At 56.3% G+C, this 10,863-nt stretch overlaps 4 protein-coding genes across 4 annotated transcripts; 1 reads left to right on the top strand and 3 right to left on the bottom strand.

Annotated features, from left to right (window-relative positions):
* Positions 1–304: 304 nt before the first annotated feature.
* On the bottom strand, positions 305–6,651 carry VDAG_05773 (HEAT repeat protein; the record flags this gene model as incomplete). Its single annotated transcript, XM_009655170.1, has 2 exons — positions 305–817; positions 928–6,651. The coding sequence occupies 2 exons, from the start codon at positions 6,649–6,651 to the stop codon at positions 305–307; spliced, it is 6,237 nt and encodes a 2,078-aa protein (XP_009653465.1).
* A 394-nt stretch (positions 6,652–7,045) lies between these two features.
* Positions 7,046–8,003, top strand: VDAG_05772 (uncharacterized protein; the record flags this gene model as incomplete). Its single annotated transcript, XM_009655169.1, has 2 exons — positions 7,046–7,256; positions 7,315–8,003. The coding sequence occupies 2 exons, from the start codon at positions 7,046–7,048 to the stop codon at positions 8,001–8,003; spliced, it is 900 nt and encodes a 299-aa protein (XP_009653464.1).
* A 13-nt stretch (positions 8,004–8,016) lies between these two features.
* VDAG_05771 (mitochondrial cytochrome c oxidase assembly factor) lies at positions 8,017–8,684 on the bottom strand. Its single transcript, XM_009655168.1, has 2 exons — positions 8,590–8,684; positions 8,017–8,535 (listed from the first exon to the last, which is right to left on the bottom strand). Exons 1-2 carry the CDS (start codon positions 8,617–8,619, stop codon positions 8,293–8,295), a joined length of 273 nt encoding a protein of 90 aa, XP_009653463.1. The 5' UTR covers positions 8,620–8,684; the 3' UTR covers positions 8,017–8,292.
* Positions 8,685–9,188: 504 nt separating this feature from the next.
* Positions 9,189–9,910, bottom strand: VDAG_05770 (uncharacterized protein). The gene has a single exon (XM_009655167.1). The coding sequence runs from the start codon at positions 9,726–9,728 to the stop codon at positions 9,249–9,251; it is 480 nt and encodes a 159-aa protein (XP_009653462.1). The 5' UTR covers positions 9,729–9,910; the 3' UTR covers positions 9,189–9,248.
* Between the last annotated feature and the right edge of the window lie 953 nt (positions 9,911–10,863).

Below are 10,863 nucleotides of genomic sequence, written 5' to 3'. Positions count from 1 at the left end.
GGAGAGAGAGAGAGAGAGATATCGACAGCTGTTTGCCATCTTTTCCTTCGTCGTCATACGGTGGTCACTTTTGTTACTTCATCCCGACACAGCGGTGGTGTCCTGCGCTGACTCCCGATTTGGCCCTATACGGGGCTGGCTGCAAGAAATCTCAGGCGTATAGTTTCATCGGGTTGCTGTACTCTAACTCGCTCCCATCGATGGGTCACATCTCGCTGGTCGAGAGAACGTCACTCGTTTCCTCCATCACAACGTGCTAATATCAAACCGCCCACCACCCCCAACTCGCTTCAAAGCCTTGGAATCAGCCCCCAAAGTTCATCTTCAGCGCAATGGTAGGCTGGCCCCCGCTGCTGTCGCCGCCCGCGCCACCACTGCCCGCAGCGCCTCTGGCCTCGTTCGACGCGCGGCCGCCCGCCCGGATGACCTCCTCGAGGAACGCCCGCTGCGCCTCGCTCATGCCACCCACGATAGCCCTGAACGTCGTCTGGTCGGCGTGCGCCAGCTCCAGCAGCCGCGCGCCCGTGTCCTGGTACGCATCGTCGCCCTCAGCCGAGGCCCGTGCCAGCAATGTCGGCAGCACGAGTGCCATCGCTGCCGTTGTGCGCTCGCGTTTGCCGACCGCGGCGATGGACGCGACGTACTGCGTCAGGGTTTGCGCCACGAGGGCGCGCGCCCGCTCTGGGTCTTCCGGGTCCGTGTTTGTCACAAAGGCAACCAGGCGAGGCAGCAGGTATCGCGCAAGGCTCTGGTCAGCGGGCGTGGGGTTCGGCTGAAGGAACAGGGAGCGGATGCAGTTTGCAGCAATCTTGGCAGTCTACGAGAGTGGCGCGTTAGCTTGGCCCTGGCCTAGAGCTTCTACTTGGAGGGGCGTTGTGCCACTTGGCAGGGAAAAGGCAGAAAAGAGGTGCATGGCACAAGACTTACCATGCGATCCGTCAGGCAATCAACCAGCTCATCAAGATACCGGGCCACGAGCGGCTCGTTCGCCCCAAGGTGATTCGTTCCACCTGTGAAGAGGATTGTGATGGCGAGCAAGCAATTCTTGACGCAGGCGAGCGATGTCGACGCCTCACGTTTCTGTGCGTTGAGGTAGATCGATAGGAATCGACGCAGACACCCTTGGAGTTGCACATCCGTTGCGGACGCCTCGCCCTCGTCAACCGGCTTCCGCGAACCGGACACGCTAGTGATGAAGCGCTTGAGTGTGGGTAGCGACTGTGCGACAATGACCTCTTGGCAGGATGGTGCAGCGAGAGTCGTGGCGAAGATGTGGATGATACAGGCGTGGAGGTCCGTCTTGATGATGGAGGGGAACACTTCTGCAGCATCGACAAGCGCGTTGAGAGCCGATCTGATGAGCAGGATCGCCTCTTCCGTCATCTGGTGGCGGATCGGCTGGTTCTCTCCGGTGAGATTTGGCAGCAGACCGGAGAGCACGAGCACAATGATGCGCGTCAGCTCAAACAGCTGCTCGATGTCGTCAGACAGGTTGCCATCGTCGGCAGCATTCTTCTTGCGCGCAGAGGGATGGGAAACGCAAAGTGCCCGTGCAATCTCCACGATGACGCCCTGTACGTCGAGACCCTCTGTCAGAACGAGACGGTCCAGCAGGTCCATCGTCTCGGAAAAGATGGCGTCGCGGTAGATAGCATGGCCAGAGACACTTGGATGCAGAATCTTCTTCAGAGCCCGGAGGATGGCCAAGTTCTGCTCCTGTGTCGCCAGCGAGTCAGTCTGTCCAGGGCGAGTAGCTAGAGCCTCAAACGCGATGCCAAAGAGAACGAAGAAGAAGGCGACGGGCTCATCGCGATAATTAATGTCGGGTCCCTTGCCGCTGCCGTTGGTAGCAAGTCCGTCGACCTCCTTGCCGTCCAAAGCATCAAACACAAACTCGCTATCTTGCTCGATGAGGCTCGCAATGGCATCCACGAGCTTGAGCCACGACTCCTGGTAGAACTTGAGAAGCGTCTCCCGATTAAGGGCAGCATAGATAGTGTCAAGACTGCCAGAAAGTGAGGGGGGCCCAAGAGTCATGGAGATGTCGGGCTCGAAACGCAGCCTGGCGAATTCGCGAAGTGACTCGAGCCAAAGCGGAGTCAACGTGCCAATATGAGGCTTCAGGACCTCCAGAAGGTATTTCTGTTCCGAGCTGGCCACCTGGAGCTCTGCCCACGCTGAAAAGACGGACATCTTGACCATGACCTGAGCGTTGGAGCTGAGCCCCTTAAGCTCGCCAATACCAGCATTTTCGTTCTCCTTGGAGAAATTCTCTAGCCCAGTCACCAGCGTCTTCAGGATTCGGCCCATGCGGTCGACATCAGTGACGATGCCAGTCGAGATGAAGCCGGCGCAGACATTGACAGCCTCGGCCGCCAGTTCAGGCGACGAGTCAACAGCAAATGCTGGTGTAAGTGCAGAGCTGATTTGCGCCTGGTACTGCTCGAGCAGCATGGCCTCCTCGAAGTCCGGATCAGGCAAGCGACCAAACATCTTGAGAACATCGCCAATGATCTTAAGACCCCAAATACGCAGCTCCACCACACTCGATGTCGAAGCAGAGAAAGCCATCTTGACAACATCAGCGATCCTGCCCTGAAGGGCGGTCTGGGCGGCAGACTCTCCGTTCGTCGCGACATCCTTATTGATCAAGACGAACATATCGCCAATGCAGCTGATGGCGAAAGTCGTTACCTGCCAACGGAGCGGTTCGACCTCTGATGCTGCCTTGGTGTCAGGATCATCCTTGGCCGCTCCGAGGGCAGCTGCGAACCCAGCAACTTCTTCGTCCCTGAGGTCGGGCAGTCCGCCTGATTTTGTCTTGTTTGCGTCAGGGTCGGTCTTGGGCTTCGCCCGCGTCATCTTGAGCACGCCCTGAACGCGTTGCAGCCACGCCTCCGTCTTTGTCAACGAAGTCTGTCGAAGCCAGTTGCGGAGAATGTTGCGGATGCCGTCGTGTGTTGGGATCGTGTCAAGGACCAGCCACAGCTCATCCTCGAAACCCTTGTCCGCTGCCTTGATGACGTCTTCTGGATCCCTCTTCATCATATTGTACAGTCCGTCGACAGCAACGTCCCGCAGCGCGGCGAATTCAGAATTCAGATAGTGCTGAAGAAGCTTAACGTACTTCTCGAATTCCATATAGCCAGGGGCGTAAAGGGACAAGTGTTCCAGGCAGCTCAGGCTCGCTCTCTGCACCTCGAGATCATCATCGTTTTGAAACTGTCCCACCAAATCCAGGATGAGCCCTCTTGACTTGGTAGAGTCTTGCAGGTCCGGCCCAAGGACATTGATCAACGAGTCGACGCATCGTGCAAGTGCAGCAGTGGTCGATGTTTCCATCTCGAGATTCATGGTCACGGCTGATGAAGTTTCCGCATTGTGGGTGTCCGAGACGTACAGCTGCACCAGCATACCCAGCGTCCCCGGGACGTAGGTAGAGAAGCTGAGACCGGCCGCATCTGCTGTCAATGCCAAAGCCTCCAGAGCCCAGAAGTGAACCATCGGGTGAGGGTCGCTGCAGAGCGACATCAGGACGCCGAGAACAGTCTTCAAGTGGTAGCCAGCCGCCATACCGCCGACCTGCTTCTGGATCGAACCCATAGCCATAGCACATCCTGCTCGGGCGCTGGGTTCTCGGTTCGCCACAATCGTGTCAACGAGATACTTGACTTCATGATTGGTAAAGGCATTGCCGCAGGCATTGCAAAGCCTGGCAACAGCGGCGTAGCCGATACTTCGTACATACTGATCCCCATCTATGATGAAGTCGCGTAGCATCTCCTGGAGCAGTTTCTCTACAGCCAAGGTCGTGACATCACCAGAAGGTGCCTGTGTTTCCTTGGCGGCAACGCGGAGGGTTGAATGGATGGCGAGACACACATTGACGTTGATGGCTGCTTTCCGGCCGGGATCTCTCTGCAATGATCCAGCCGACATGAACGTCTTGATTTGCTCAAGAATGCTTTCTTGCACCTTGGCAGGAGTCAGAGGGAAAACGAAAGCAAATAGCTGGATGGCCATGTTGATAACTTCCGTCGCTGGCGGATCGGGGGCGCCGGAATCTGTGGTATTGTTTGCAATGTATAGAAGCGAGGCATCATGCTCAAGACTGCCACATATGGGAGATAGGAGAAGTCGGTCAATGGCCTCGTCCGGGGTGTTATCCTGATGAGCATAGCCTTCCTCGAGTGAGGACTCGTGTTGACCGGGCAGACGCCGAATATTGAAGCCCGAGATCAAGCCTGTGAGGCCGAACCCAGAGTTGTCGCCGGCGTCCCAGACAGTCTCAAAGTTTGCGGCTGCACTGGCGATAGAAGCGCTGATGGAGGAACTAGGCGCATAATTCTCGGGGTCGGCAAACAGGGAGATGGCAAGAGTGAGGAGGTTCGACTGAATCAGAGCCTCGCTGCCCCCGGCTGGGCTGAGGTTCACCAGCTTCGCATAACACTGCAGAACGCGGCGCTGCACCATCATGTCCAAGTCTTGCAGCTGAAGAGCCGGCGTCAGCCTCTGAGCCACATCATCCGTCATCTTCTTTGCCGGCAGAGATCGCAAGAATGCCGATGTGTTCTGAAGCATTGTCGCGATGCGTTTCGATACATCGACTGTGAGGAGGCGGCTATTGAACTGCAAAAAGGCCAGAATGGAGCCGAGAGCGCACTCGCGAACATGAGTCAGGAAGGAGGCTTCCAGGAAGCTTCGGTGGGAGGTGTTGTCCTTAGACAGGGGTTTCGGCAGTGCATTCTTCCAGAGAAGAAGTAGTTGCGAGAGATGGATTTTGACAAAGTTGGGTCCCAGAGACATCAGACCGCCGATCATGATCCACGCCACTTGGATTTGCGTGCTAGAAACCCGAAGCTCTGACTGTCCACTGGACTTCAGCAGATTGGTCGCCATGGTAAGGACTCGACTGTTTATATCGACAGATCCGTACAGTGGCCGCGAAGGGCTTGCGCTGAGCGTCGCAGCCAAGCCGTGTGCGTATCCTATACATCGACGAGGGGAGTTGCGCCCCGTTGTCAAGAGGGACAATTCGCGATTGATGCTGTTCATGCACACGGACAAACATGGCAGCAACTGTTGAGGGCAAGCAAGCACAAGCTCCTTCATGCATGCCGAGGCATGGACCTGGACAGAATAGCTGGGGTGTTGCAGGACGCCCAGGAGGCCGTCCCTGCAGGCTTCGGCGAAGCCGTTCGCTGCTGACCCGAGGCTCTTCACTAGCGACGCCACCACGCCCAGCGCAGTGATCAATGTGTGCTTTGAAGGTTCGGGCCGTTCGGGGAGCGCTTGAGGATAGTTCTTGATGATGTCGTTGGTGATGGCCTTGGCTGCAGCCATCTGGCCTGACTCGCCGAGTATCTTTTTGCCAATGATGTCTTGCAGAATCGTGTTTGCGATGCGCCTCGAGACGAGGAGGCGGTACCTGTTATTCGTGATGCTGGGGTGGCCAAGAATATCAACAGACAGGCTATCGACAATCTTGAGGAAGTTTGTCTCGACCGTCTTCTCGCCTAGCTTCCTGAATAATTTGCCGAAGCACACTCCAATGGCAGCCCGCGCCCTGTTCGTCGTAGAGATTTTGGTATAGTGTCCGGTCAGAATTTTCAGAATGTCCGCCAGCGACAGCGCCAAGGTCTGTCCTTTCCTTCCACCAGGCGCGGGGCTCTCCGATCGAGACGGAGGAAGGTCGTCTTCGTCTTGCAGGTTGCTTGGGATGGTACTCTGGCGCTTGAGAGCCTTGGACTTGGGCTTCTTCTTGGCCACAGCCTCTGCGGCCCCTGTCTCGTTGTATGCGCGCAGCATGGCTTCGGCGAGGGTATCGGCGGCCGCATGTCGGACCTGCGTCGAAGGCGAGTCGATGACCTTGAAGATGACGGTCTGCAGTTTGTCAAAGTCGGTTGAGATCTCAAAGTAGGGCGTGTACCGCACGAGCGCGCGGAGGCAGCGGCATGCTGACACGATGACCAAGGCGCCCTTGTCGCTGGTCGCAAAGCTCCTAGCCTGTTTCCAGATGTCCCTGGCAATGCTTTCGTCCATGCTGCCCTCGACCATCTTGACCACCTTCGCCAGAGATGCGAGGACGGCCGCCCTCAAGCCAGCGTGGTTCGAGGAAAGCTTGAGGAGCTTCAGCATGGCGCTGCAGGCAATGGAGTGCAGGCCGATCGCACTGTCTCCCGCAGACGCGAAAACATCACCGAGGCACACGACAGCCGCATGTTTGGCGCGCTGCGAGGATTCGGCCTTGCCCTTGCCTCCTTGTGTGATGCTGACGAGGTCGTTGATCGTCTCGAACAGCAGCTTGCGGTCTCCGTGGCCGAAAATATGCGCCAGACACTTTCCGAGATTGTTCCTTACGACGCGGGTCGGCTGAGGGGTGGTCAAGTTGATGACCTGGAAGACTTCTTTCTTGAGGTAGAACTGCTGGGCGGTGCAGTCATCGTTGGAGAGCGCGAGGACATGTTTGGTCAGGGCGGCAACCGAAGTCAGAAGGAATAGCTGTTGCTGGTCGGCGGGAAGGGATTGGAGTTTGGGGAGGTCGAGCTCTGGGTTGGCAGACACGGCAGCGGAAGCTACCGCGGGCGGTGCTGGCGCCGCGGGGTCGCCATTGGATCCGCCATGAGGCCCCGAGGGCTCTGTTGACGACATGGGTTGAGCAGAGGAGATGTTGTCGACGTGATCTTGTTGGCCTAAGAAGATGGATGTATATGGCCCTGGAGGGTTGGTTGGGTGAGGTGTAGGTTAGGCTCCCGTCGACTCGAAGCTTAGAGTGTAGGTCCCAGGCTAGGAGGTGTGGAGGGATGGAAATAGTGCAGTTAAAGGGGTTGTACATGGTACGGCATGTCATCACCCTTGAGCTGGAACCTGCCAATCACCACTTCCGGCCCTTGCCGGCCAGTCAAGCCAGTCTTCAACATGTCCCACCCGCCATGTTCCACTTTATTTTTTGGCCAGACCCTTGACTTTGGCTTGGGACTCGACCTCTAGGTCTTGAGCTTGTTGATCGTGATGAGAATGATCTCCGGCAGACCATGTGTGCACGATGCGTCCATTCTCCCTGACCCAGCATCATTCAGGGTTCCTGCGGAGCCTACCTCTCTGTCGCCAATGCCTCCGACAGGTTTCCACCACCCCGCCCCTGGCTTCAGGTCACAACAAATGGTCCAAGATCAAGCATCGCAAGGGTGCCGCTGATGTTCAAAAGACCGGCCTCCGCGCCGAATCGTCGCGCATGATCGCGCTCCTCTCACGATGTCCGTCCTTCTCCCACTCCTCGCCAGCTTGTGCCGTTGCTTACAGGCACCATCATAGTGCACGGCGAGACCAGCCCTCAAGTCGCCGCCGCCCTCGCAACTGCCAAGAAGGCCGGCGTTCCGAAGCACATCCTCGAGGGCGCCGTCGCGCGAGGCCAGGGCCGCTCTGCCTCCGGGGCCAGCCTCGAGCCCCTGACCATCGAAATCATCATGTCCCCGGGCGTGGCATTGATCGTGGACTGCGAGACCGATAGCAAGGGCAGGAGTCTGCAGGATCTCATGCTGATTGCCAAGCGGCACAAGGGCCGCACAGGCTCGTCTGCGACGTTCCTGTTCACAAGGTTGGGGCGCGTAGTCTTTGAACCTAGAGACCCAGCAGCACCGGCTGAGACGCCGGCGGTGACCGTCGACGATATCTTGGTTGAAGCCATCGAAGCGGGCGCCGAGGATATTGAGACTGATGATGATGGAAACATCGTCATCTGGACGCAGCCGAACATGACGACGGCTGTGGCGCAAGCACTGGGGCCCAGCTTCGGAGACCGCATTCTCAGTTCGGAGATCATCTGGGCAGCGAATGAAGATACCAAGGTGAAGGTCGACACAGAGCTCGACGCACAAGGCCTTGCCGACCTGCTGGCTGCCCTCCAGGAGCAACCAGAGGTGCAGGGCATCTACGCCAATGTTGCGCGGGGGTCCATTTCGGACGAAGATTGGCAGCGCATCGAGGAGAACCTTGATACGTGACATGGCAAACTCCTAGTCGTACACTTGTATTTGTACATGTATACCCAGTCTTGCACAATATGTAGAACAGTAGCCACTAAGGGCTCATGAGGAGCGACACCTGACGGCCCAGTCTCGCCAGACAAAAGCCCCCGTCCTTTCCGAACGCCAGAATCAATACACACATGTCCCACCACGGATTGCTTCGAGCCCAATGGGCCATGCCATGCCATTCCCACCACAGCCATAGCGGAGTATTCCAACCTCCTCTGTTTTCCAGCTCGAGATGATCGAGTAGGCGTAGCGCGATCTACGAGTCGTCCTGCTGTTGCCGCGACACACCCTCGCGCTCCTCCCTCTTCCGTCGCAGGTCTTCGAGGTACCGCTGTCGTTGCATCAAGCGCTTGTATTCTTCCTTGATCTCATCGCGCTCAAAGGGGATCTTGTGTGAGTTCTCGGCCTTCGGCCAGTAGCCGGCCACGGCGAAGCGTTCGTCGAGGTTGGTGCCAAAGTAGTACATGATGCCAATAGGGAACATCAGGTACATGCCGAACTGCTGTCGTCAGCCTTGGAGGTCCATCGATATCAAAGCAATTAATCAAGTTACCTTGAAAACTTCAAGGTTGAGACCGCCCATTGTGATGAGGTTGACTGGTCGTGGCTTCGATGCTAGGTATGGCTGTCGAAGGTGGGATGATGGCTGGCCGGAGCGGGTGGGAAGAAATGCATGATGCTGGTTATTGAAACCTCAAGCCAATCATGTTCTATGCGATGCGGCCCTTCAGACAGCCAATGGGCGGCCTTGAGTTCTGGTTGGCTCCACTCTCAAGCTACAGGACGTCGTCCAGCACAAGGCACTTCTCAGAGGCACCAGCAACTCATATTAGGTTCCTTTCCCTGAAACGTCCGCAGCACGACGCCATTCTCTCGCAGGTAAGGTTGAGCTCGTTCAAAGTCTCCCCAGGTCATTATCGAAGGACTGGGAGTGTGGTGAGCCCTTCTCGACTCATCATTCGCTTCTTTCACCTGACAAAGAAAGCAAGACGGCCACAGTGATCTTGCACTGGGCACATTCGTCGACTCTCATGCGGGCAAAGCCAGACACCAAGACAGACATAATCATCATGGCGCTTGAATTATATCTACTCATTGCGCACGAGAATTCACTCTGAATAGCTTCGCGATTTTTCGTAATCTTCAATCACAACGGATACGCATTAGAACCCGATGCCAATCGATTTGGACTATCTGTCATGTGTTCGGGACTTATATGAAGCATGCGACCCTTCGGAGAAAGTCCTCACGGCTATGCACCGCGGTAGCCGAGGCACCAGGGCCGGGCACCTCCGGTATCAAAGCCGACGCTGCCGCTAGATGACATGGAAGACATTCGCCGTGGCCCACGAAGATTTCCTCCTTCTTATCACCCCGCCACCCATCATCCAGCGACTCATCACATGACGCGAGTGCAACCAACAGCTCAAGATCCTTCAAACCCAGATTTGTCCAATCAAGACAACGCAGTCCGTGCGATGAGTTGTTCTCATCGGGTCTGATTGATCTGTCGACGCGCCAACCTTGCTGAACAGTAAACAGTTCTATAGCTTCAGAGACCATTGAAGTGCACTGGTGTTTGTCACACCAGACTCGTCTTGATCCTCTCAGCAAGTCTATAGTGATGCTCCCAGGGCGCAGTATAATGTAACCTCCGTCGGTGTCGCAAGCTCGATAGAATAGGGACAGCATGCCTGCCCCCGCCAACTCAACCACTTCTTGCGTCACCAAGAACGTAGCTGCACACTCCTTGGGCCGTGACCGGTCAGGATTCTCAAGCCGCCCCCGCGGTGCACCGTTACTTGGCACATTCCCGCTTGATCCGGACGAACTCGGTTCTGGATGACGCGCTGGTGTGTGCACATCTGGACCCCGGAGCAGTGTGGCAGTCTTTAGCGTCGAGGAAGTTTGTGTCAGATCGACAATCCTGTCCTGGATCTTAGCGTAAGCCCGTGGGTTGTTTCCAATCCTATTTATGTGGCCCGGGATCACATGGATCTGTCGTAATTTATTGGCGTGAGAAGTCAAGTCCACAGCTATCTCAGCAAACACGCAGATTCCTTCGTGATGGCAAGCTATAATTGCTGTATCGTCTCGGATTGCGGGAGAGCCCCCCGACCGAAAACCGGTGAAGAGGTCCAGAACCTGATTAAGCCCGGTGTTCCAGTCGTATGAGTCTTCATAGTTGAGTGAGCCCGAATAATTATATCCTGGAGTGCGGATATGACGCCGAAAATCATGAACGTTGGTGGCCTGGTATATGTTCCGAAGTCCCTCTACAGTCGGATGCAAGGGCAGCTCGGTATGAAATCTCAGTGAAGACACCATGGACACCGTTCTGGCTATCGTGACCGCCAATCTCGCTGAACAACCTCCGGATGACTCTGTGAGGCGAAGCTCTCTGCATGTACGACACTTACAATGGTATTGTAACATATCAAGATCTGTTTGTATCTGGCCGTAGGCAACCTTGAAAGTCGTAGCCGCAGCATCTTCCATGTGTTGACGGAGCTCAGAGCTGGAAAGCTCAGGGAAGGTTTGACTAACGGAATTGATGAACCCGTGCCCGTAACTGGCCTCCGTGAAGTCAACAAAGGCCCCACGATCACAGTCGCCGACATCACGCTCACCCACCGCTAGAGCCAGTGTAACCCGTGCAATACTTCCAAGAAGAGAGCCGAGTAATTTGGGAGCCTTCATGAGTTTAAGGAAGATGCCACCGAAAACTAGGCTCAGCGCCAAGTCCCAGGGAACGCGGCTGCGTAGTGTCAAAGACCTCTCGTCGTCCAGCGCGATGATGTCTCTGATGTTCCCGATTCCATACGAT

This window comes from Verticillium dahliae, genomic scaffold (genome assembly GCF_000150675.1).
Source record: "Verticillium dahliae VdLs.17 supercont1.11 genomic scaffold, whole genome shotgun sequence".
NCBI classification, from domain to species: domain Eukaryota; kingdom Fungi; phylum Ascomycota; class Sordariomycetes; order Glomerellales; family Plectosphaerellaceae; genus Verticillium; species Verticillium dahliae.
This window is presented reverse-complemented; position numbering and strand designations above follow the sequence as displayed.